Below are 27193 nucleotides of genomic sequence, written 5' to 3'. Positions count from 1 at the left end.
AGTGTTCTTACAATTACTGTGATGTCAGAAAGTGTTTCAAAATTTGAATCTCTCTTGTATCAGTATTCATGTTTCAGTAGTCTGTTAATATTTGTTTATTAGGTACTGGTCTTAGCATCTGAAAATATCAGTCTTTATTTGATTTTTGCTAAGCCTACTACCAAAACAAAATAAGGGTGAGCACTATGTAAACTATTTCTATGATGGTAAAGGTGGGCATGGCCCTGTACAGACATTTCAAAAGAAAAATATTGTTCCCTTTTCCAAGGAGCTTCCAACTGAAGGGTCCAGTCCTGCATATACTGGTATATATCTGGAATTATACACACACATAACTTTACATTGAAATCGATGTGACTGTTCAAGTTAGTACAGTTACTCACAAGTGTAAGTGGTTGTAGCAATGGACCCTAATGCTTCTTCCTTGAAGATTTTACTTAGGCAAAATTCTCAACAAAATCAGTGAGGGCTCAGTGTTTTGCAGGATTCAGCCCTAACTTAAAAGAGCAAGGGATGACAAACAGTGGAGAAAAAGCCAGTCAGCATTGTATCAAGATGTTAGTATAAAAGTGAAGCTGGAGGGATTGGATTAGCTACAGTTTGATCTGTAGATAATTTCAAAACTTTAGCTCATTCCTTGTATTAGTGTTTCTTTATGTGTTAAAAGGACATAACTGTCCACCAATCAGCAGTCTCTTCATTACAGTTTTTTTCACTCTATGTGTTCACTACACGAGTCAAATATATTAAGGTATCCAGCCCCCTTACTATAAAGAAACAAACAAGATCTGGCATAGCTCAAATGATGGTAATAATAGCAGGAATACTTTCACCTTTAGTTCATACTCACAACTGTTCTGGTAGTCTATATAAAATGTAATGGCTTAGCCTGGGTCTGAGAGGACAGGATTACTACCTGAGCTGATACCTTACTTGGGTACTTTAGAGAATTCAAGGATTATATGGGCATGGAAACTTCATTAAGGCACTTTGGGCTCAGGCTGTGAAGGTCTCATTTATGCTGTACCATACCTATTCTAGGGTTATAAATCTTGCACCTTTCAAATGGCAAACCTTGAAAACGAGGTTGGAGTGGGGATTGAGGAAATTAAGCGCGTACATCTTTAAATAGTGAAATCTGCATCTATTTTATATCTTTTTATTAGACAGACTGCTTAGCCATACTGCTGACAGTACTAGGTCTTCCCAGGGTTCTGTAAATACTGAGGTGTTAACTTACATTATTGTTACAGGCAGTACTTTCATATGTTTGGCCATTAATGATCTGTGCAGAATGTATCCCAATAACATTAAAGATGTTAGTAAAAAGAAAACGTATAAAATACATTAAACATCTAAATTTAATTTTAAATAATTTCATTTTTTTACAATACTAGTTAAGCACTACAGTGTAACCATCATATATATATATATATTATATATATAAATATATAATATATATTAAGTACTACAGTGATTGATGCTAGAGAAAAAAAGTCTTGGTGGATCTCTCAAACTTTTCCATAGCCTCCCCATCATGATCCCCATCCCTCTTAACAATATGAAAAAGGTAGCATCATTGTAACCCCCTGGCATTATGACCCAGAGGTTGAGAATTCACATCTTAAAATTTGTAGGGTAGGTTGTCTGCAAGTTCTGGCAGATATCACTGCAGCAGTTTAGGATCAGTTCACATTTCCAAGGTCAGCTTCACAATCACGAGAGCTAGGCCTTTTTTCTTTTTTAAATGAAAGGGAAGGGAAAGGTGGATGGTTGCAGCCCCCCTGAAACCTGTTTGACTCTTTCCTTCCAGCACCCAGGTTGTGACTCACAGGTTAAGAACGCTTGCATTGGACAATTAAACAAATTAATATATACTTCAGCATGGTTGAGGTAAGCCTTAGTTGAATGAAGAAAGCACCAATACAATTCCCATTTATCGATATAGCACCAATCAGATACAGTATATAGGTATTGCTCATAATCCCTACATTGTTCTAGCACTTAGCAACCAAGCCTTGCAATGTTCCTTTGAGGTGGGGAAGTACTGTTCTGCACTGGGCAGCATCCAGGAGTGGCTCTGGGGCCTGACTGCCAGGAAGAGCAGCCGAACATGCCAGGGCGAGCCGGTGCAGCGGGAGGACAGAGCCCCCCTCCCCCTCCCAGGTAATGTGGGATTGGGAGGGGATGGGGAGAGTGTGGGGGCCCTGGACTGGGAGTGGGGCAGGGAGGAGTCACGTGGGGAGATCACATGTCCTCCCCTTTAGCTGGTGCCCCCTTTGTGTCCCTCCCATGAGTCTTGCATGCCTCACTGCAGTTTGGGAAACCCATTCCCACAAATCCATCCACTATGTCCTACACATGATTGCCCAGAGTCACAGTCCTTTGGAGTAGTAGATGATTAATGACCTTTTACATTTCCATGGGTTTTCCTACTCCAAAATGATTTCCCACTGAGCTGTAGCAATTTGGCATTGCAAGCTTCCAGAATGAAATCATTATTCAACTTTTCCACTATCAACACAGCTCTCATTCCGGTGTCCCTGCGCTGGAGGATTAGGGTGAGCTTGGCACACACATCCACAAATATTGCCTTCCATATCCAAAAGATGCATAGCCACTGCTCATCATCCCAAATCTGCATTACAATACGATCCCACCGGTCAGTGCTCTTTTCTCAGGTCTAGAAGCAGCACTCCACCATCTGCAGCTGCTCTGTGAATGCCACCAACAACCTTGAATTGTTTTTCCATTGTGTCCCTCAGAAAACTATCCTCCAAGAAATTGTCATATCACCCACTGTTACAGTACTTTCTGTGGATCTGCAATTAAAGGAGAATCGTACATCTTGTATTTGCAACATTCATGAGAACAGTGCAGAGCTCTGCAGGCTTCCATGTTTCTGTGAGAGATGGCAGACAGTGAAAAATGGCATGAGGGCTTATGAGATTTTTAAGTGTGAAAATTATGGACTATGGATGGCATTATAGAATGAAGGAAGTTGCATGCTGGGAACTTGATGCCTAGCTCCCAGAGAGATCCCTGGGTGAGTTATTTTTATCTCACAACACATTGTGTAAATTTCCCAAAAGGCATTGCGACGAACAGCAGTGTGTGTCATACTGGTGGTGCAGCACACTTTGAATTGACACAAGCACTCCTGGGAAGTATATGTAGTGCCGGTGCAAGCAGCCAAGTATGCATGTGCCCAAGTGATATATAACGTATGCTGACAAAACTTGCATCAACCAAAGTCTGCAGTGTAAACATGGCATTAGTAAACAAATGTTTAAATGCACACTTAAAGAATACTTAATACATTTTAAACACAAGCTATCAGGTGGTACTCTACTGGTATTCCTTCCAGACTCTTCCACCTCCCACCCTCCCATTTAGTTCCTGGTACATGTATTTAAATGCAAGATATCAAGCTAACATTTACATTTCTATACTTAAGCACACATATATAACACATTCCCCTCTCAGAGATTATTTCTCAATCTTAATAGTGTGTATTACCTGGATGTCTTCAGAACTTCAGGGAAAAAAATCAGGTACTCAGCTCCCTCGAACACTTCAGAGTCAGACAGCAAATAAGTTTGGGATCAATTGGTCTCCTCAGTTGCTGGTGGAAAAAAATCTGAAGCCTGTATCCAACGTGGTACAGGTATTTGGATTCAGCATTTAAAATAGCCATTCCCTGGAGTTACACAAATGCCCAACAGAGTGAAAGCCTATCTCTTCCACATAAATCCACCTAAGTCAAGTGAAGGATTGAAAATTCTTATCTGAGGTCTGGCCCTGTTGCGTCTTCACCTGAGACAGAAACCCAATCTAAAGAAGATAATTAGTAGCTAAGGCCAATGGAAGTTAGGAGCCTAAGTACCTTTGAGAATCTGGGCCTAAGTTCCAGAAGTTGTGTAGCCCCTGGAATGGCAATGCTTCCCTCCCATCTCTCTTCTAGGTCCTTAAAATACACCGCAATGGACCAAACATTATCCTAATGGAGGGCTTAGTAAGTACAGATGGAATAGCATAGACTCACCAGTATCCAAAGTGGTGCAGGTACTGGGTCCCAGCTTCACAGCAGATGCCTTGCTCCTTCATTGACCAGCCTGATCTTATAACCTTTCCCACCTTCAGCTTGATTTGCATCTGAGAGCTGAGCCGAAGATGCATTTTCCCCAAATGTTTAAAGTTCATTCTCAGATTTCTACCCAGAGTGGGTTTCAAAATTCAAAGTTGCAAGCTCAGAGAGGTGTTAAGTGGCCCATTTGTCTCAATGCTGTGTTCTCAACTGAAAAAGAATACCTGATGGTGATTCATACAGTCTCAACCAATTGCTCTGAGCCTAACTGGAGAAGCAATATGAAGTCAATACAGAAAGGTACATGAGTAACATACACATTGCACTTCATCTGTCATGCATCAGGTAAAATCAATCAGAGACTGGAAAGTCATTTGAGAAATTGTAACAGGCCTTTTTCTATTCTTTATCTTACTTGATGGTGCACACGAAGTAAATGAGCAGAGTATTTAGGGTACTCATGTACCTTACTGGTTAGTGTTCAGTTCCATGCCCAACACTGCAGTGAGAGGTAAATGAATAAGTTACGGTAAATGAGTATATTAGACAATGTACCCATTTACAGTGCATTACAAAACAAAACCATAAGGTAAGTGAATGTGTTTTATTACACTATTATGTATAGAAAACAAAACTGTAAGGCGCACGATTATTTATAATGATTTTGTCATGTGTCAGGGATACATCCTGAAATGGCATCAATAATGCAATGTTGATCTATATCCAAAATCATATCAAAACACCACTCACTGGAGAAAAAAACTTGACAGCAAATAAAATAGACATTTTTATGTAACATTGAAGCAAAAACCCATACTATAAAATAAGCCATAAAAGGGATAAGTACATGAAGTGAAATTGTGAGTTGTATGTCAACTTGCAGAAGACCCACATACACACATATTACTGTTGATGTTCAATGGGCAGTGACATGTGAGTGCAGGCTACATCTTAAACGAGCAACATAATTTTCGAACAGCAAACAAACCAAACAATTAACTTTGTTTCAATTTATCAATGTCTGTGGACATTCCTTGTCCTCACTCGGCTTGGGAGAGGGGACGGAGAGAGGGTTGAACATCGTGGCAGCATGGCTTACACTTCCATCAGGGGTTGTTTTGAACAGGGCTTGCTGGAGCTGTTAACTCCTGCATTCAATATAGACACATGATGTTAAATACTGTCATAGAGCAATAGAAATGGGTTTCTGAGCCCACGTCGAAGAAATAAAATATTTTATGTTAAAAAATCTGTATTGATTATGGCAGACCAAAAAGTAAACTTGTCAGAATGAAAACCAAACTGAAATGTATCAAGTTAGAATTTTTTGTTGTATGACACGATTTTTTCATACTCGTGAATAATTCATATCTACGTTCAGTAAAAATTACAATAGAAGCATGCCTTTGAGAGGGATTTCATATAAGATAGAGTAGCATCCTCAGTGAATATTTGAGAAGTAAGTTCTACATACAAGTGATGACATGGAAAAAAAGAGGGCAAAATACAGTCGAGAAAAGCAGTCCTCACTGGAGGATCAAAGGAAACTGAAGAAAGAGTAAACTGTAGAAATAAATATGGAAAATTACCAAAAACAAAGTGCTATACTACAAAACACTGATAGGTGATCAGCTGGGTCAATTAAGATGAGTTCAATTCAGTCAATCAAAAGAGAAGACAAATTTGTGAAATGCTATAAAGCTATATACAGACATGTTATTCCTATGAAAACGGACAAGGAATACTTTGAAACATCAAACACATGTATGAAGATTATGAACTTTTCGTGATGGTGTGTAAGTAAAATATTACTACACTGAGCCAAGTCTCCTGGAGCACATATCCTCAAAAGGCTTCATGGCTCTGGGCTCCAGGCATTGGGCTACATTCAGGGCAACTGGACCTCTATTTCCCCTCAGTGGTCCAGGTGTCCCATCAGTTTGCTGGATCAGGAAGAAAGCCATGAGCCTGTTTAAAACCAAGCTATTTATTCAAAAATCCTTTCTTTGTCTGTTGGGCTCTGGCGAATCCAGTCTGAACTAGTATTTGTGTACCTCTCCCTAAGGGTGGCTTCAAAGGGCCGGTAGCTAGAGGAATTACATTAGCAACCCCCTCCTGCTAGAGGCATTGCACACAATGTACATACACATGCACACAATTGCATTTTTAATACAATGGTTCCCAAAAGGTACTAAACCTAATTCAATAAGATTTATCTTAGTTCCATAAGGTTTGCCCAGAATCCTACAGGACATTGTCAGTCTGTCACAGGCTACACTGTGCCCTTAACACCACAGCCATGGGGAGAGGGTGCTGACATGGACCATCCTGGAAGAACTGAAGTCTCTCTGCCACCCACAAACCCTACTTTGGCAATCACTGCAGATAACTTCTTGTATCCTTTCCCCGCGCCCCTCCCTCTCCAAGAGTTTCCCTTCCCCTGACATTACCCGGCAGCCCATCTCCCACTTGCACCTGTCCCCAATTTTGTTTATCTGCCCCTCCCCTCGCCCACCCTCCATCCCTTTTACCTTCCTCTAGACACAGTTTGGCCTTCGGCACAATTTCTGCTCACCCCACCCCTCCAATTCAACCCCTCTCTCTGTCCCCCTTTTGCACCCCTTTTCAACAGGGAGCATAAAGCCAGCGGGTTCAGAAGATGGTCTGTCTGATCCTGAGCAGTACCCCCTGCCCGGGCCTGGGCTACGCAGTAGACCCCTGTCGCCCCCCTGCAGGAGACCCAGTCAGAAGCTTAGGGGCATGCGGGAAAACGGAGCGGCTCAGACGTGTATTTCACGCCCACCGCTCTGTTTCGCGCCTGCGCACAGAAGACCCCCTCCCGGTGCCTTTGCTCTCGATTGACAAGTTTCTGCAGCTCACGATGCGCGGTTTCTCAATGAAACGCAGGCATCTTACGGAGCCAAGGCAGAATGAAACTTCACTGAGCGCAGTACACCCGAAAAATAAACGGCGCTAGCAAGCGGATTTCACTCACTGTGCTAAATGCAGCATAATCTAGGACAGACACCGGGTCAGAGACTGAGAAGCTACTTCCTTTGTCTGTTTCCTTTCTCTGGACAGGTGATTAGATTTCTTTTCTCTTTCTGACAGTCACAGCCCCTGTACATTCCGGTGAGCCTGTTTTAACCTCCCTGATGCCTGCAGCAGAAGGGGGCGGAGGGTAAATCAGCTCTTACGGCACAGAAATCTCTTCTGCCCCTTTCCACACACGCTCATTTGCACGTGTCTCCATAATTGGCGTGCTGCTTTATACCCACACAATTCAAGTCCGCATTCTGGAGGGGGCTGTTCATTGGGGATTAGTTTTCTGGCAGTGTTTGAAGTCTCTCTCTCATTTGATTAAGGATTTGGCGGTGTGTTTTTCAGTGAAAATCTCATTCATTAGTTTTTGAAATCGCCTTCAATCAGCCCCCGGTTAGGGGATGAAAGCTGTATTCACGTGTTAAGATCCATGACTATGTTTTCAATCACTTATGCACAGGCATCAATTTAGCAAGTAAATGTGCTTCCCCACGTGTCCGTAAAAATAACCCCCTTCCGTCTGTCTCGGTGGATGTGCTCGGCGCTCTGTCTCGCAGCTGATGCTGCAGGAGGCACACGAGTCGCATGTGTTCTTTGCGGCTCCTATACGCTCAGCGAAGCCGCACGTTCCCATGGAAAGGTGACCATGTGCGCCTCCTTGGGTCTCCCTCGGGAGAAATGACCACAGCAAAGCGCTCCCCACTAGGGTGATCAGATGTCCCGATTTTATAGGAACAGTCTCAATTTTTGGGTCTTTTTCTTATATAGATTCCTATTTCCCCCACCCCATCCTAATTTTTCACACTTGCTGTCTGGTCACCCTACTCCCCACAGAGGTACTCACGTCCTCCCATTCTACATTCACAGGCTGTTTGCAGAAAGCCAATAAGGAAAATACCATTAAAGATGCCCAACAAGGCACTCTGGGCGTGGACATTTCGTTTCGTTAAGTATAGAGTGCGAGTATGATTTTCAGGCACAAACAAGTCAAATAAGAGAAGGGCTTTTTTGAAGGAAATATGTTCACCGATTTTTAAACTAATATAAACATAATTTAATTTATATTAATAGAAACGCAATATTTATATCACACATATTTACACTTACCAATATTCCCACGCACAAACATCCACACTCACAAATCTTTCTCGCACACAAACATGCCCACAAATCCTCCTCCCTCCCCACACAGGGATGAATGAAAGGACTGAATGCCTTGAGCTCTTTCTTAGTTTGAACTAACAGTGCAAGGCTCCTTGCTTGTAGCTCCCCCAAAGTACTGGTGTTCACGATCCATAAGGAGGACAAGAAGGGCACACTGCATAATCTCAGTCACTTCGCACCGCACACTGAGTAGCCATGCTACTGCCTCCAGGAAAATAGGATGCTGCTGACTCTGTCCCTGGTATCGCCACTGGCTTTTCCTCTCCCCCTCCCCCCCTCACGCGTTCTTCCCTCCCTTCCCACTCCCTCCCTCAGTGGTCTGCTGGCTGGGTTACGCAGGAGCAGCCGCTTGCAGCAGCAGCAGTTCGCAGAAGGGTTTCCAAAAGCGCTTTCGGATCAGTGCATTCCGGGAAAGCCGCGGCAGCACCTTTCCCTGAGGAAGTGAAGGGAGCAGGAGGACCTGGCCCAGAACCAAGCGCCAGACCAGGGAGCGGGTAGGGGAGGACAAGGAGAACCGCGGGCCAGGTGGAGGAGGAGCGGCCAGGTGGAGGAGGAGCAGGAGGCGATAAAAGAGGAGGAGGCGGGCCAGCCTGGACAAGGGCGGAAAGTCAGACAACGTTGCTCCCTCACTCCTGGGCAGCGTCCCCACCTCTGAGGAAGGGACCGCTCCCTACAGCCCGAGGGGGCTGGGAAGCCGGGTGATCTCCTCTCCCTTCTGCCATGGTTCATCAGGGTCGGAAATAGTCCGAGGCAGTTTCGGGAGCGGTCCCAAGTTAGGAGCGGAGCCGGTGTTGGGAGGCGGCGGCGCTGGAGCCCGGGGACCATGTCGGCTGCCAGCCTGGACTTCGCTGCGGTGGAAAGTTTCCTGGACCGGCACCCGGAGCTGGTGGAGAAGTGGCTGAAGAGGAGGAAGTCGCTCGCCGCAGCGCCTCCCAGCGCCAGCACAGGCAGCGCCGGCGGCGGCCTTGAAGCCCGGCGAAGCAGCGGCAGCCCCAATCTGGGCCCCGCCAGCAGCTGGGCCAGCAGTGACCCCGGGGAGGCCAGCGCCGCCGGCGGGCTGCAGCGAAGGGCCTCCCAGAAGGAGCTGAGGCAGAGCTTCGCCAGGTCCAAGGCCATCCACGTCAACCTGACCTACGACGAGCACGTGCACGCCCGAGCCCAGGAGCCCCTCAGCAGCATGCGGAGAAGGGCCCTGCTCAGGAAAGCCAGCTCCTTGCCCCCGACCACGGCCCACATCCTCAGTGCCCTGCTTGAGTCCCGGGTCAGCCTGCCCCAGTACCCGCCCACTGCCCTGGACTACAAGCGCTACCTCAAGGAACACAACGAGCGCCAGTTCTTCCTGGAGCTGGTCAAGGACATCTCCAACGACTTGGACCTCACCAGCCTCAGCTACAAGATCCTCATCTTCGTCTGCCTCATGGTAGAGGCTGACCGGAGCTCGCTTTTCCTGGTGGAGGGAGCCGCGGCGGGCAAGAAGAGCCTGGTGTCCAAGTTCTTCGACGTGCACGCGGGCACCCCACTCCTGCCCTGCTGCAGCACCGAGAACTCCAATGAGGTGCAGGTGCCCTGGGGCAAGGGCATCATCGGCTACGTGGCAGAGCATGGGGAGACAGTCAACATCCCAGACGCTTACCAGGTAGGACCGGGGCCAGCCATAGGGCTTGTGAATTTCTGGGCACAGGAACTCGTGTGCTGGCCACCCGTGGGGACTCAAGGCCCAGCTGCCTGCCATGTGCCCCTCAGTTTGTGGGGACCTGGGTGAGGCTTCCTGGCTTCTGGAGCACTGTGACTTTCCAAAGGGGGAGCAGGGCAGGGCAGCCACACTTCCCCATTATTGCTGGAGGGGGGGACGGACCTAGAAAGAATTAATTTTTGTAACCATAGGATTAAGCCTGACACTAGGTAGAAATCCCATTCCCCATCCAGCACACTGAGCTCTTAGTGAAATTGATAGGTAGTGAGATGTCAGGATTCTCTGGGTGGTGGCTCTGCCAGGCCCTGGCTAGGGCACGCCACTTAACCACACTGGACCTTAGCTTCCCAACCAAAGAGGAAAATTCAAAAGGTGGGTGACAGTCACCTTGCATTCAAACACTTAACAGATCACTACAGCAGTACAATGTGAGACTGCATCAGTGTCATGATATAATGTTGTATTATGATGACGGCTTGTGGGCTTCTGAAGCTGATTTCGGGAACCATTAATCCCTCATAGGCATTACTTGCAAGACCTGAGATTGCTCAAGTAAAATTAGAACAGATCCACAAAATCCAGAATGTCTGATAAGGCTAGGTTAACTGGCTGTAAAATGAGTACTATTATATTTCCATACTTCACATCACAGGGTTGTTTTAAGGCTTGATTCACTTTGCAGAGTACTTTGAGAACCTCTGATGAAAGGTGCTATAGAAAAGTGCAAATTATTATCCTTATTCTCTATCACTGCTGAGTTAAACTTCCCTTCCTGGCTACTACTAAACCAATCTAAAGATAAAATATTTCTGAAAAGCCTTTGCATGTGCCCCTCTGGACCAGCACAGATTTCCAAACCTATTTCTGGGAACAAGGTAACATCTCCCATCTCCCCTTACAAGGACTTTCTCCACCACTTCAGATTACTCACTTTGCACTCTTAGGATGAAATCCTGACCTCTATGAAGGTGATGGCAAAACTCCCAAATCCCATTGACATGGGTAGGGCCAGGATTTCACCCTGAGCTTTCTCAGTTTATATCAGTTTACACACACACACTTTTTAAAGCAAAGAACCACATATCCTTTCAGGTTTCCTGCTCTTCTTTTTGTTTACTTTTCCTTTCTGTTACATGTAAAACAGGCCTCTCTCACCCAATTAGGTCATGGAGAGCTATATAGGATTGAGAAATATATGTCTTCATAGCAGGGACTTAAATATTTTAACTGTTTGATGATAAACATTTGCCCAATGTCTAATCTTGTCCTAGAATAATAAAAAGCAAACACAAACAAAAATTGACACTTGTTCCTGAACCATGCAGGGAGAAGACTGGAGATTAGAACAGAGCGTTTTTTTAAAATACAGGCCTGTCAGGATGAATTTTTTTAGTTTTGAGTGATACTATTTATTATTCATCAAGGACCCAAAGGTGTGGTAGGCACTTTAGAGGCATAAGTTGAGACAGGTCTCTGCCCCCCAGACTTTACAAACTAAAGAGAGAGAGGACAGAGGTTAAGAGAAAGGGATATAACACATAAAGCAAAGTGACTGAGGCCAAATTTTGGCACACATCTGATAAAATCAGATTTTTCTTCTTTTCCCTCCCCATTATTTGCTCCCTTTCCCCCTCTGTTTCTGATCCAGCCCTCCCCTCTAAAACATCACCATCATCCCCGCCCGCCCTTCTTTCCCAATCATTGACAATGGGCTGACTATGAGATGGTTGCAACATGAAGAGATTAAAGCAAGAAGTAGCCAGCCAGGAGATTCCCGCAGTAGTCCTAAATGTCTATAGTATCGGTAGTGGAGTTTGCTAGTGCCAGGATCTGCCCCTCACTATATCATCTATCCTCTCTGGGTTTATGGAGTCTCTGGACAGCTCCAGGTGCTTTCCTTGCAGGAGGTGAGGGGACCACTGGTGTGGCATGGAGTTTCCTAGGGATGAAGGACTGGAGCATTTCAGTTGATCTTGCCCCTTTTCTTTGAAAGAGCTCAGTTACTTTAATAGATTTATTTGTTCATGGCAGAAAATGGAGAAAAATAATCAAGGCATATTCTATTAACTGACTAATCAATATTTATTTTACATTCTATTTCTTATGGCTGGCTTCTGTTCATTGTAGTTCGACTAAAAGTTTATAACTAATACACTTCTCTAAGTGCTTAAACTCACAATATATACTTAATGGGGAAGAGGGTGGAGTCTTGGGCCCTGTTCTCCCCTTATTTACATCAGGTTTACACTGTGCAACTTTCATTGACTTCAGTGGAGTTACTTCGGATCAGCTTTGGCATCAGAAGATTCAGTCTCTGTGGATTCATTGAGGGTTTTGTATGAGAATAGAATTGAGGATCTGGCTTCTCTTTTGATTAACCAGGGTGGTTCTGAGTTAATGCAACTTATCTTCTTGTGCCTGGCATGTTTGTGTCCATTACATGTTATTAAAGCAAAAGGACACCTACTCTATTTAATACTAGCAAGAATAAAGACCCCGAAAGAGGCTCAGATACAAGTGCAAAGACAAGTGACAGATGTTCCCTTTCAGATCATTGCTAGTGCTTTCAGGTCATTGTTAGTGCTCACAATACACTACTTTAAAAATTAATAAAAATGTGATATGATTAGTCAGTGTTAATGATGATGAAGGTGTTTGATCAGCTGTGAAGTGAAAAAAACATCAACAGGTAGCTTTGTCAGGCTGACAGGTGGAGGAAAAAAGGATGACAGTAACATTCCTTTTTTATATTAGAGAGTGACTGCAGTGAAGTTAAAGGCTCAGGTGTTCAAAATATTGAGAGATAGTAAGTAAACAAACACCTTTAATTTCATTGAAAGATTGTGTTTCAGAACATAATAAAGCAAGTTAAAGAGACAAAGATATTCCCCTAATATCATTCAACTGGTTTATAGATAAGTGAATTTAATTAACAAGAAATTAACAAGATTTAGGCAGTTTATCATTCAATGTGTTAACCATCGCTTTTACTTCCACGGGGCCTGATCAAACTCCCATTGAAATCACTGGAAATCATTCCATTAGCTTCAGTGGAAATTGGATTACAAACAGAGACCCTTCAACTTCCACTGAAGTCACAGGGAGTTGAGTGCTCATCATGTAAGATTGGGCCCTCAGACTTTAGGTCCCAATCCTGCACTGTGATGTGTGCAGATAGGTCTTCTGTGCCCATACAGAGCTCCACTGGTTTAAATAGGTTGTAATGACTTACATGGTGTTTTCAAAGAGGATATAATATTTTTGTTACAAAATGCCTTTTTCTGAAGTGGAATAGTCATGAAATCAAATAATAGCTTGAGGCCTTAATAGTGAATCTGGTGATGGTTAGGTTATTGGGCTGGATCTTGCAAACCCTTACTCATGCGAGCAGTCCCATTGAAGTCAATAAGACTACTTACATACTTACTTTGCAAAATCAGGACCAAAATTAATTTTAAATTTGAAGATTGAATAGTAATCAATTTTTATTAATATTAAATAACTAATTGGCTCTGTTTCCGCAAGGTAACTTGAATTATGAAGTTTAAGAGTCATTAAACATTTCTGAGTCTAGCAGAGAACAACAAACATTCAGCGTATGAAAGTAGGAAATTCCTGCTGATGAATGTCTTATACCTTAGCTTCTAGATGTTGCATGTTTAGTTCTATTATTTTATTTCTTCATTACATTTCCTTTAATTAAAAATGCCTTTTATCTTACAAGTGAAATATCACATATTTCATCTTAAAGCAAGCCTTTAGAAATGTATAACAGCAGAAAAACTGAATACATTATAATTTTGTGCTAAGTCATTTATAAAGATAAATTGTTATTAGAAAGTTTGTGCTAATGAAAATTTTAAACTTGGATGAAGTGTAGATATTAATGGAAATACATCCTTTGTTTTAGTTTAAGAGTCCAGTCTTGCAACTTTTATTCATAAATAATCCAGTTGATTTGCAAACAGGAATTTGTCAGATTTAGTTTTAAAAAAATGCATGTACACTGGTCATTGACATATGGGGCTGCTTCCATCAATAAGACTCAGCAGGACTACTTTAGTAATGCCTCTCACTATACGTGTATTTCTTTGAGACTTACTCCAACTGGAACAAAAAGTAGGTAGTGTAATTTTTTGGAACATCACTGATTCTCAATGGAAAACCTTCATTCTAAAATTGCAATGTCTCTTAAATGAGAATATTTTAAGAAGCAGATTAATGTTAATCAATAAGGAAATTAGGACCCAATCCTGCTGAGTACTAAACTCCTGCAATTTGTTGTTTTCATTGAGAGTTGAGGGTGCTCACCACCTTGTGTGACATGCTCAGAACCTGAATATAACTGTGTCTACTTTAACTACACCAGTACAACTTGTGTATGTGGACAAGTCCTCAGACTCAGCATCCCTTCTCTCATCAGCTGAGTACAGGGAAAGCTACAGCTCAGATTTCAGGTTATCCCACTCCAGTTTCCTCAACAGGGTCTAGGAGCAACAACAGGGAAGTCTTGACCTGTATTTCTAATGTGAAAAACAAGCAGGGGAAAAAAATGTATGAGAAAAATGCCATGAGGCCATCATAGTACATTATAAAGGTGCAGTGTTTGTGCTCAGCTGCTAGAGTAATGAGTGCATTATAAATACATAGGCAGCAGGCATATAGAATTCATCTTTAATCATTTGTTAAAAGTATTTCACTTAGGTAGCTTAAAGTTATAGATTGTCAAGACATTAGTCCTTTTTCTTCAAAGTGTTTTACTGCTTTTGGTCCTTATTTATGGTTTATTTCCATCTTACCCCAACTTTTGTACGTCAGCAAGCAGAGCAGCATTTTAAATAATATTGTAGTCACAAGAAACATTAACGTTATCTGAAATATAATTTATTAGTTTAGCGGTACAAAACTGGGAAGCTAATTTGATGGCATCCCAAATCCTTCCACAGATCAGTGAAAACAGCACACTCAGTAGAGCAGTAAGTACAGTCTCAAACGGGTAAAAATGACATTCTGTCAATGGCAATTAAAAACAAGGGGAAAGGGTACTATTATGATCTTGTATTAAAACCATAATTATGAAAAGCAGTTTTAAAGAAAGTAAAACATGAATTTTTAATAAGGTGGGGGAAGAGAAAAAGAGCTATTAGAAGAGAAAAAGATCATTCCACTTGTAAGCTGGTGGGGTGCAATAGAAATAAAACCAGGAATCAAATGGTTTGTCCAACAGAAGTAATGCTTTATAACAATACATAAAAACAAGTTGCCAGAAGCAAAACCAAGCAAAACACAAAGCCTTGCCTTCTGTGCTGCAAAATCCCTGAAAACTTAACAAATCCAAATATCTCCAGAATGGGGTTCAGCAAAGTCCTGAAAACCTGAATGTGGGAACTCTCCTCTCAGTGGCTCCCCAGTAGCAATTCTTATAGACCGTCTCCTTTGTACCTATGCAAGGATGCAGAGGAAAGTCATGTTGCCTACTGGGAATGTGCTGTTGCGCTGCACTCTGGCACAATTCGCTCTTTCTGTAGAATACACCAATTCTGATAATATAGAGTATGGATTACAGCTCTTGGCTGGATTTTTTTCTTATTATCATACAGTAATATTACAAAGGCTCACAATCATTTGTGTAAATGTTTTAGGCGGGGAGTTCTCTTGTGGGAAAGGCCTTTTAGATAACAGAAGGGCATGAGCAGATAGGAGCTGCATTTTATTGTGCAAGGTAACCATTATATATCAATATTAATACTATATCTCTTTCAGTTTCACAGAGTTGATAAGTGATTGTCAGCATAGGGCCTGGGAGGTGCAGTTCAATTTAAGGGAAACATTTGAAGAATAGTTTTATTTAGCAGCTTTTAAAAGCAGACATCAGCTGGTAGTTGTGACTCTCTGTGCCTCGGGGGAACACCCAGCACCCCCATGTTCATCCTTGTAAAATGATTGTGTGGTATCCAGTGCAAAGTTTGTCATGTCGGGTGTCTTCGGAAGGCTCATGATGCACTGAGCATTGTTGTTACAGTAATGTTTTAGGTTGTAATTTCATGTATGTAGTTATGTAGGATTGTGTCTGGGATCGGAGATATTGGCTAGTGTCATTCAACTGCACAATCCAAGGAGCAGCTTACATGCCAGAGGCTGTGCGTGAACAGCCCAGGAGTGGGGGTTCTCACAGCAGAGCACGGTAAGGCTGGCTCCCAGAGTCAGGGATTGGAGTGACCTAGCAGATCACCGGTCCAGATAACACCAGAGGGGAATGTCATAGTAGTGTTGTATTCATTCCAGTACTAGCCAGTAATATTTCCTTCCCCAAGGGTAGAATGATAGGTATTTTGAAGAGCAGAGGTCACAGAAACATGACAAACAAGATAGACAATCTAAGAAAAAAAATCAATTACACAAAATATAGCAGAAATGAATTCTGAGATTTTTTTAGGACATTAAACATAAATGGACGCAATAACAGGAAATGGAGAAGAGAATTAAAATAGTAAAGAAATATATATTGCTTTAATGTGCACAAGGACATTATACTCTAAGATGAAGATTTAATTTAAGTTGAAGTTAAGGTTGAGTGTATGAAGTAGTACTTTATGGTAACAAACATTGTATGGTATCAAAGGGGTAGCTGTGTTAGTCTGGATCTGTAAAAGCAGCAAAGAGTCCTGTGGCACCTTCTAGACTAACAGACGTATAGGAGCATGAGCTTTCGTGGGTGAATACCCACTTCTTCGGATGCATCCTATACGTCTGTTAGTCTAGAAGGTGCCACAGGAAACATTATATGGATGTTGTAATTATCCCCAAACCAAATATTACAAACCCAGGAAATTCAAAGTTAAAGTTATAATACTTGAACATGTTAAGATAAGAAATGCACAGTTAAAGCACCTGAGCAACCTTTACTCTGCCTTATAGTGATGCCATGTAATAACCATATAATTCTGATGAAGGCATTTTAATTTTTGTGGTCCCAGAACAGACTAAACTGATTTTGAAAGACACATTAGTTTTTTTCATATATTTGTTTGGGGGCCTTAACTGTGTATTTCCATATCTAATTTTAGAGGTCCTGGGCAGCAACGCCAGCTGCAGCAAATCAAAATTGGAGGTGCTCAGTATCTTTGCATAATCAGGCATATCTCTATAACTTTGTTCTTGTCTTCATTTTCCTTTGTCCTCTTATGCTGCAGAATTGTTTCAGTTCATTTCTTAGTGTGTCTATTATATGTGTATATATAAAATATACATATGCATACACAAACAAGAGTGAGAAACAAAAGATAAGGTGACTAAAGAAGTAGCAGCCAAGAATTAAAATTTGAAACAACAATTTAGAGAAATATAAATATTAAATTCCAATTCCTTTAACATAAATGAGCATAAAAGTCAAGAAAGAGGAACTCCAAGGAGAAGCCAGCACTGACAAGTCGACACAACAGTACAGAAAAGATCTGAAGAAGAAAGGTAATGCAGAGATATTTTAGGATAAAAATCTGCAACATGCTGAGCACCTTCTGCAAGGTGTTGGCTGCTCTCAGTTCAATGAGCAGAGCTGAGATGCATATATAACATTTACATATACTGGGAGGTGAGGACACTCAGATGTTCACAGTAGGTGCTTACAACCTTATACATGTAAATACATTAGTAGCTCATTTACCTGAATGGCTTTTATCTGGAACTCCCCATTAGCCAGACATGTTTTAGGTCTCACATATGCATTATTTTCAATGAATGTTCCCTCATTTGTCCACATAAATTAACAGTGTACAGTACAACATACTGAGCAGTATCATTTCTTATCATTAGGAAATATTTTAAGAGACTTTACTCAAGTTGACAGAAGTCTCTAGGACCCAGATCCTGCAAACATTTAACCCCATGTGTAACTTTAAGCAAGTAAGTAGTTCCATTGAACTGATTGGGACTACCAAAACACATAAAGTAGGCGCATGCATAAGTGTTTGCAGGATCTAGGGCTAAACCTGTAGGCAAATTCCATTGAAGTCAGTGGAAATTTTGTTATTTACTTGGAGATACAACAGGCCTAAAGCCATCCAATAATTTGTATACAGTGATCATGACTCTTTAGGGGAGTGACTTTGGGGGTTTGAACCATAAGAACGACCATACTGGGTCAAACCAAAGGTCCATCAAGCCCAGTATCCTGTCCTCTGACAGTGGCCAATGGCAGGTGCCCCAAAGGGAATGAACAGACAGGTTATCATCAAGTGATTCATGCCCTGTCACCCAATCCTAGCTTCTGGCAAACGGAGGCTAGGGACACCATTCCTGGCTAATGGACCTATCTTCCATGAATCTATCGGCTCCCTTTTGAACCCTCTTTATAGTATTGGCCTTCACAACACCCTCTAGCAAGGAGTTCCAGAGGTTGAAAGTATTTTTTTGTGCAATGCACTGTCTTGTGTTTGTTTTAAACCTGCTACCTATTCATTTTATTTGGTGACCTCTTGTTCTTGTATTATGAGAAGGAGTAAATAACACTTCCTTATTTACTTTCTCTATACCACTCATGATTTTATAGACCACTATCATATCCCCCCCTTAGCTGCCTCTTTTCCAAGCTGAAAAGTCCCAGTCTTATTAATCTCTCCTTATACGGAAGCTGTTCTATACCCCTAATCATTTTTGTTGCCCTTTTCTGAACCTTTTCCAATTCCAATATATCTTTTTTTTAGATGGGGCGACCACATCTGCATGCAGTATTCAAGGTATGGGCGTACCATGGATTTATATAGAGGCAATATGATATTTTCTGTCTTTTATCTATCCCTTTCTTGATGACTCCCAACATTCTGTTTGCTTTTTTGACTGCCGCTGCACATTGAGTGGATGATTTCAGAGAACTATCCACAATGACTCCAAAATCTCTTTCTTGAGTGGTAACAGCTAATTTAGACCCCATCATTGTATATGTATAGTTAGGATTATGTTTTCCAATGTGCATTACTTTGCATTTATCAACATTAAATTTACCACATTGCTAAATGGGAGTGGAGTAATGGCTAGATCAGATGGGTTCCCTGAGAGGGTCCTGGTATGAAAATAGGGGTTGTTGTATGGAAGAGTTTGAGAACCACTGTGCTAGACCAAATAGTAATGGAACTGTTGCATCAAGGTTTAGTATGACAGGCACCTGGGTTTGTAAAAACTGATTACCTGACAGATCATATTTCTTTGATAAAACTACAAGTTATGGAGATGAACACAGAGAATCTGTCATACGTGGTCAAACCACAGGTTCATCTAATTTGATATACTGTATATGGTGGTGTCATCAATACCTTTTGGTTTGGAGGAAGAAAAAACATTGCTTAATGCATCTAGCTCAGCAGTTCTCAAACTTCATTGCACCGCGACCCCCTTCTGGAGCCCCACTGCCGCGGGCTGAAACCTTTGGGCTTTGACTTCAGCCTGGGGTGGCAGGGCTCAGGCTTCAGCTTCAGCCCTGGGCCCCAGGAAGTCTAATGCTGGCCTTGGTGACCATTAAAATGGGTCCGCGACCCATTTTGCGGTCCCACCATTCAGTTTGAGAACAGCTGATCTAGCTAATAATGTGGTTTAAAAAAAAGTTCTTCCTGACTCCTGTTGTTGATTAACTCACGCTCTGAAGCATGAGATTTAATTATGCATGTTATTAGCTTAACATTCATATCTACAACGTTTTTAACTGGTCATGAAGCTATCCACTCTGTTTTTAAATCAGCGATAGTATTTCACCATGAATTTCTCGCGAGTGAGTTGTGTAGCTTATTTTGCTAAGTCAAACATTATTATACAAGAAAACAATCACATAGATAATGGATATGCAACAAACTAGTAAATGAGATAGGTTTCAGGGCTCACATACAAAAATTCCCAGCACATACACAAAAATAGATCATGTATTGCATTGAAACAGTATCACTTCTGGTAAGATATTAATGCATGAAATGTGGTTTTGATACACTGTACTGCAGGATATGCTATTAATAGGAATGATATGCATGAGCTGTAAACAGCAGTATTTTTGTTCTTTCTGCTGAAAGCTTAGTGAAACTTAAATATCTGAAATTGAACAATAAGCCCCCCTAGGGCCAAACCATGTTACTTATTTCAGAGTTTTTCCACAGCTAGAGGAATAAAAGTTAACTGAAATTAATCGACAGCCTTAACTCACGCGATTAACTCAAAAAATTAATCGCAGTTTTAATCGCACTGTTAAACAACAGAATACCAATTGAAACGTATTAAATATTTTGGATGTTTTTCTACATTTTCAAATATATTGATTTCAATTACAACACAGAACAGAAAAAGTGTACAGTGCTCACTTTATATTATTTTTATTACAAATATTTGCACTCTAAAAATGATAAAAGAAATAGTATGAGGTGAATTTAAAAATACAGGTACCATCTCTTTATCGTGAAAGCGCAATTTACAAAGGAGGATTTTTTGTTACATAACTGCCTCAAAAAGAAAACAATGTAAAACTTTAGAGCCTACAAGTACACTCAATCCTACTTCTTGTGCAGACAATTGCTAAGACAAACAAGTTTGTTTACATTTATGGGAGATAATGCTGCCCGCTGCTTATTTACAATGTCACCTGAAAGTGAGAATAGCCGTTCGCATGGCACTTTTGAAGCTGGCATTGCAAGATATTTACATGCCAGATATGCTAAACTTTCATATGCCCCTTCATGCTTTGGCCACCATTCCAGAGGACATGCTGATGACTCTCGTTAAAAAAATAATGTGTTAATTAAATTTGTGACTGAATGCCTTGGGGGAGAATTGTATGTCTCCTGCTCTGTGTTTTACCCACATTCTGCCATATATTTCATATTATAGCAGTCTCGGATGATGACCCAGCATGTTGTTCGTTTTAAGAACACTTTCACTGCAGATTTGACAGAATGCAAAGAAGGTACCAATGTGAGATTTCTAAAGTTAGTTACAGCACTTGACCCAAGATTTAAGAATCTGAAGTGCCTTCCAAGATCTGAGAGGGATGGGGTGTGGAGCATACTTTCAGAAGTCTTAAAAGAGCACCACTCCGATGCGGAAACTACAGAACCCGAACCACCAAAATGAAAATCAACCTTCTGCTGGTGACATTCTGACTCAGATGATGAAAATCAACATGCATTGGTCTGCACAGCTTTGGATCATTATCGAGCAGAACCCATCATCAGCATGGACGCATGTCCTCTGGAATAGTGGTTGAAGCATGAAGGGACATATGAATCTTTAGCGCATCTGGCATGTAAATATCTTGCAACGCTGGCTGCATGGCACTGTTGTAACACCTGTTCTGATTTTCAGGTGACATTGTAAACAAGAAGCGGGCAGCATTATCTCCTGCAAATGTAAACAAACTTGTTTGTCTGAGTGATTGGCTACACAAGAAGTAGGACTGAGTGGACTTGTAGGCTCTAAAGTTTTACATTGTTTTATTTTTGAATGCAGTTATTTTTTGTACATAACTCTACATTTGTAAGTTCAACTTTCATGATAAAGAGATTGCACTACAGTACTTGCATTAAGTGAATTGAAAAATACTATTTCTTTTATTTTTACAGTGCAAAGATTTAGAATAAAAAATATAAAGTGAACACTGTACACTGTTTAACAGCATGATTAATCGTGATTAATTTTTTTAATCGCTTGACAGCCCTAATAAAAATATACTAGAAAACACAATGGCATGTGAGAAAGGTGGGGCACAGCATGGTAGGTCAGGGGTTCATGTAGACCTGTGTTTAATCAGGAAGATTGCCTTGAGGACCTCCTCTCCTACCCTTGCTGACTAGAGACTACTTCCCCTCCCATTGTGATTTTGTAATTTCCCTATGTCAGCTATATAATCCAACTGTGATTTTCTAAGAAGCCTAAGAGAGTTCAGTGTCCAACTCCTATTGTAGTTCAAATGGGAGTGCCTTAGTTTCCCCTGAAAAATCTCTGCCTAGTTGAATACATAATGTTATGAAAGTGTATGATTTAATTGTCTTTATTGTGATAAATGTTTTGATTTGTTTGGAAAACATTTGTCATTGCATCAAATTCTGTCTGGTGCCAGGGCAGCTCTGTTCAGGTCTCTGTAGGTGCAGTGAAGCCAATGGATCCAGCCACTTGAAGAGTCCCCTGATTTAGGGAAATTCTTGTGTGATCTAGGTGAATGACCCCAGGAAAACACAGGGCTTTCTATCAAAGGCAGCTCATTAGATAATGAATAGTGGCTTCAGCTGCTTTGTGCACAAAGCTCTTGAGAAGAAGAAATCCTTTTACTAGTTAGGTTATGTCTACACTGGCAACTGAACAACAAAACTTTTGTCTTTCAGAGGTGTTAAAGAACCCTCCCCCCCAAAAGACAAAAGTTTTGCTGAAGACAAGTGCTGGTGTGAACAGCTCTCTGTTGGCAGGAGCGCTCTCATGCCGGCAATGCTACGCCGCTCGTTGGGGGTGGAAGTTTTTTGTTGGCAAGAGAGCCGAGAAACAGCGACTACACTGCATGACTTTTAGCTGTTTTATCTGTTTTTCATTTGGAGAAATATAGCTCTTCTTGGTTAGAAGAAATTTTACGGTAAGTGAATTGAATGTGCATGTTTTCTTTGGGGCTGTGAAGTTTGAGGAACTGGATAACTGGGCTGGCCAGTGTCTGTCTTTTTTCCTTGTATTTGGGGATTAAGAGATTTCGTTGTGGATGGGAAGCATGGCTGCAACATTCTTTATATAGGGTATTTTCAGAGATTGTGCCATTTTGGAGTGATTTGTGTAATGCAGATTTGTTTCTTTTCTTTGAGATTGTTTATCCATTTCTATTTGGGGGGAAGTAATCAGTGTTTTCTTAATTATGCATAATTTGATTTGTGCAACACATGATGTTCCAGAGAAGAACTGTAGAATCTCTAGAACAGCTCTGATGCCTTTAGTTAATGTTACGTTTTTGTTTCATCTGTATTTAATTTCATTGAATGTTATGTTTTGAGCTTTTTCTGGATAGTTTACTATCTTTTGGGTTGTTCTTTTTGTTTCCCATGGAGATTATTTTGTTTAATTTTATAAGAAGCATGATGAGGTGAGTTAATAGATCTTTTCCATCATTAATTTCTATAAGTATCAAAGCTATTGCAGCAAGGATTCCTATAGAAGCGATCATAGTTACCTTTAATGAGCTTCATCTATCAATGCTGTTTTACAATGCAGTAATCAGTGGCTTTAACCATGGTGTTAGCCTATTTCACCCTTTCCTTATCTTTCTGCCAGAGACTGTTAGTTAACTTAGAGAAATACGATATTCTGATTTGTAATTTTAAAATAGCATGTTGGAAGTCATTTTGCTTTGAGTTTTTAGCCTGAGTACTAGTGGCTGTAGTTGTCTTTGTAAAGTATTTGAGTCACTCTTCTTGAGAAGAAGCCTGTTAACCTGCAGATCCTCCTCATTCTTATTTTTGTCAAGAACTTTAAAGAGTGCCTTAGTTCTTCTAGAATGGCCTTGCAGCTAGCTTTCTGCTGTTTTGTGGGATAAGGTAACTCTTAATCTCAAACTGTAAATTTGAGTAGGAGCTTTTTGTCAGTGTACACTTGTTTTTCTACTCAGTCTGTTCCCATAAATGTAACACATTAAGATGTGCCTTTATACTTTAGCCTCTTTTACAGAAAGCCTATAGATCAGCATTAAGACGTAATAGCTGGGAATATATTCAGGCAGGGGGCTCATTGTGTATTATATTACAGGGGTGGCCAAATTTACTGGTCCTCCGAGCCACATACGACAATCTTCAGAAGTTCGAGAGCCACTCCTGCTGAAGCTCTGATCCCTGGCAGGTGCGCCCTGCTGGGCAAAAGCCCCGAGATCCTCCTCCCCGCTGGGCAGAAGCCCCTACCACGCCACCTCGCTGCAAGGCAGAGGTCCTGAGCTTCTTCCCACCCCAGTCTGGTAGGTGGAAAAGGGGGGGCTCTGTGATCTACACTTTAATGGCAAAAGAGCTGCATGTGGCTCGTGAGCCAGTTTGGCCACCCCTGTTATATTAGGTGACTGTTAGTTGACCTGCTTTGGGATTATATTTTTGGGCCAAGTCATACTGATCCTACTCATAAACAGGAAGAGTTATTGAACACCAAAGTGCCAAATCACAGACTGTAGAAACCAGTAGTAACTACTCTGGAATTAGCAGTTCTAGGCTAGAGTTCTGCTCAGTAAACAAAACAAAAGCATTTTGTTGATGACAGTAAGTGGTAATGAAGGCAGATCTTATTTTGAGACAAAGTGCTAAAATGGCTACCAGATGTTCTAGGCAAAGAAAGATGCCTTAATAACCTATGCCATTGAGAGTGATATGGGTTGAACATTGTCAAGATTCAAAGCTTAAAATATTCCCATTCAGCTAGAGGCAAAAGAACAGCCATCCTTTCAACTCCCCCTTTTGCTTCTTATACAGTCACTTTGTTCACCTTTGTTATATACTGTCTTGATACTAGCTTTGTTATGACTCTAAAATGTGTACCTTTTGTTCCCCAATAAAAAAACCCTGTTTCCTTTTTTTTACCCTTACTGTCAAACAATATATGACTTGTGTACTCATATGTGAGATCAACATTTAAATACAATTGGCAAGGCTTTGCCCAGAAACCAGAATATGGCATCACTTCATCATACTGACCCTCCTGCTACAAATATCTGGGAGAAAAAAATATTTTTTATTATTTAATTATTATGCAGGTTTAAATTAGATAAAGTCAGAGCAAAACCCTTACTTTCATAGGAATTTTTGAAAACTTGCTGTGTCATCTGTTGGATCACTGGGACCTTATAATAATTTTGGGAGGAAAATATTTAATTGAAAATGCAAAATAGATGTGTGAGTTCTTATAAACATTTTTTAGTGACTTCACTTCTTCTCAGTGGTAATCACTATACATAATTTTATTGCCTCCTCTAAATGAAAACTTCATTTTTCAGAGTGATTAGCTATAGGGTTATTTAAAAATCGATTATATATGAAGAAATTAATTGCCAGCTTGTTCTGCCATTGAAATCAATGAGAACCAGAGAGAGTAGGATTGGATCCTAACTGATTTATTTTTTAGTGGAAAATGAGAAAATTAAACTGGTTAATATAAGTATATGGAGTATGGTCATGACTCTTGAGAAGCATCATAGTCTCAACTTCGCTAAATTGATCAGCTTTTTTGTATAGATGTCATTTAAATTCCTCACAGCTCCCATGACTGATTCTGCAAACAGATTTTTGTGTATCCAAGGGCTGTCCAGGTGGGTCCTAGACACACTAGGACATGGGGCCCCCTGTGGATCTGTCCAACTTTTGGAGTAGTGGTGGCAGGCCCCCTCCCTCTACTCCAGACCAACGGGGGCAGTGGCAGGGCCCTCCTTCCTATTAGGAGCATCCGAAAGGATGGGCAGGAACATTGGATCACGTCAGTTAAGGATGTATCTGGATGGGTAGTCCCATTATCAATGTTATTTTTACAGTCATGAGGGCTGGACAGTTAACAGCCATCACCTGATTCCAGGAACCAGAGCCCTTGACACAAGCATTATGTGCTTGTGCCTTGATCTGGCTCTGTGTATGGTAACACACACCTGCCTAGAAATATTTTTATATTCTTAGTAAGTGTGACTAGCTAGGCAGAGAGGACATTGCCTGCAGTGCAATTGCTCCAGTGCTAAAATACTGGCACTTGGATTGATGAATCAAGTCTGTTTCTTTCCCTGGTTGACCATCACATTTTACAGGGCAATATTTCCCCAAAGAGGAATTTACAATCAATAAAACAATTTCAGACAAGAGGAGGTTTGTCCTCCAGATTGACTGTTACTGATATACTGTATGTATTATATTTTTGTTGGCAGTCTTGAAATTCCAACTGTTAAGTGTGTTAGTGAATGCATTTTGAATGGGTCTCCTGCATCTGAAATTCTTACTGCATAATACCAAAAGGGATTAAAACAGTGACATCTTTTTGGCATAGTTTGTTAGTAAGTCAGTGGTGGATCATACATCATAATCCCTCCATTTTTATTAAATGAAAATGCAGTCAATACAATTTGTTTGTCAAAAAGAAGAGATGTTTCACAGCTGGTTACTTCCTAATTTTTTACTAGGTTTTTGGTTAAAATTGATAATAATCTCAAATTTTTGCTTTGGGATACTATTATTCCTTGTATTCTGGTAGCATCTAAAGGCCCCAGTCTAGACCAGGGCCCCAAGGGCACTGTCCTAATACGTAGGAAGGCAGTCCTTGTCCCAAGTGCTTGCAGTCTAATTAGATATGATGCAATAGGTGATGCAACTATCAGAGGGAAAGACATGGGGACAGAAAGATGTGAATATAATTAAGATCACAGGGTTATTTAGCTCTCTCATGTGAATGTCTTCTTTCAGCAATATAAATACCAACTGAAAAATCATTTTGTTTACTTTAATCTCTTTTCTCCCTAACAGCCCATTGAAACCAATTTCTTATCTGCCTCCTCACCCCATTATTTCAGAAACTAAGTTCAACTTTATTTTCATTTTGACTCGTTCTGTTTTATTTATTGTTTTTTCCAGTTACCATTTCTCCCTCTGCTCCCAGTTAAATGAACTAAATTTCTCTTTGCCTGCCTTCCCTGCTCCACCCCCATTTTCCATTAGAGTGTCACTATGCACCTCTCCCTCAAAAGCCCTTCCTCAGCACAAGTGGGGGGAAGTCTGACAACATCCGGTGGTAGGAGGAGTAATAAGGCTGGAATGGGTCTGAAGGTTTCCCTTTCTCCTGCTGCATCTCTGACAACAGCCAGTCTCAAGGTATGTCTTAACACCTCAGTCAGAGGTATAACTGCAGTACCCGTAGACATATTCAAGCTATCTTTGATCTACCAAGCTTGAACAATAGCAGTGCAGCTGGGGCAGCACAGGCTGTGTAACCCCTCCTGCCACCTTGGCTATGTACTCAAGCAGCTAGCCTATGCTGCCATGGCTTCACATGCATGCTAGATCAAAGCTAGCTTGGGTATATCTATAATGTGCTGCAGAGTCACACCTCTGAATGCAGTGCAGACATACTCTGTCTCTCTTCCATTCCTGGGGCTCAGGCTTCTTGGATCCACATGGGTCTTTTATTCCCCTGGAGGCCTCACCTCAGATATGAGTAGAGACTCCTGGGAGGCTGTTACAGAGGTGGCAGGAGTCAGA

General features: G+C 41.3%; 1 protein-coding gene across 1 annotated transcript in view; it reads left to right on the top strand.

Annotated features, from left to right (window-relative positions):
* Positions 1–9116: 9116 nt before the first annotated feature.
* The window catches only part of PDE11A (phosphodiesterase 11A), a 218734-nt gene continuing 200657 nt past the window's right edge, over positions 9117–27193 (top strand). Inside the window, exon 1 of the mRNA XM_065412947.1 lies at positions 9117–9929. Within this exon, the coding sequence (XP_065269019.1) occupies positions 9117–9929 (813 nt within the window). The remainder of the gene's footprint in view (positions 9930–27193) is intronic.

Source organism: Emys orbicularis, chromosome 11 (genome assembly GCF_028017835.1).
Source record: "Emys orbicularis isolate rEmyOrb1 chromosome 11, rEmyOrb1.hap1, whole genome shotgun sequence".
Lineage (NCBI taxonomy): Eukaryota > Metazoa > Chordata > Testudines > Emydidae > Emys > Emys orbicularis.
This window is presented reverse-complemented; position numbering and strand designations above follow the sequence as displayed.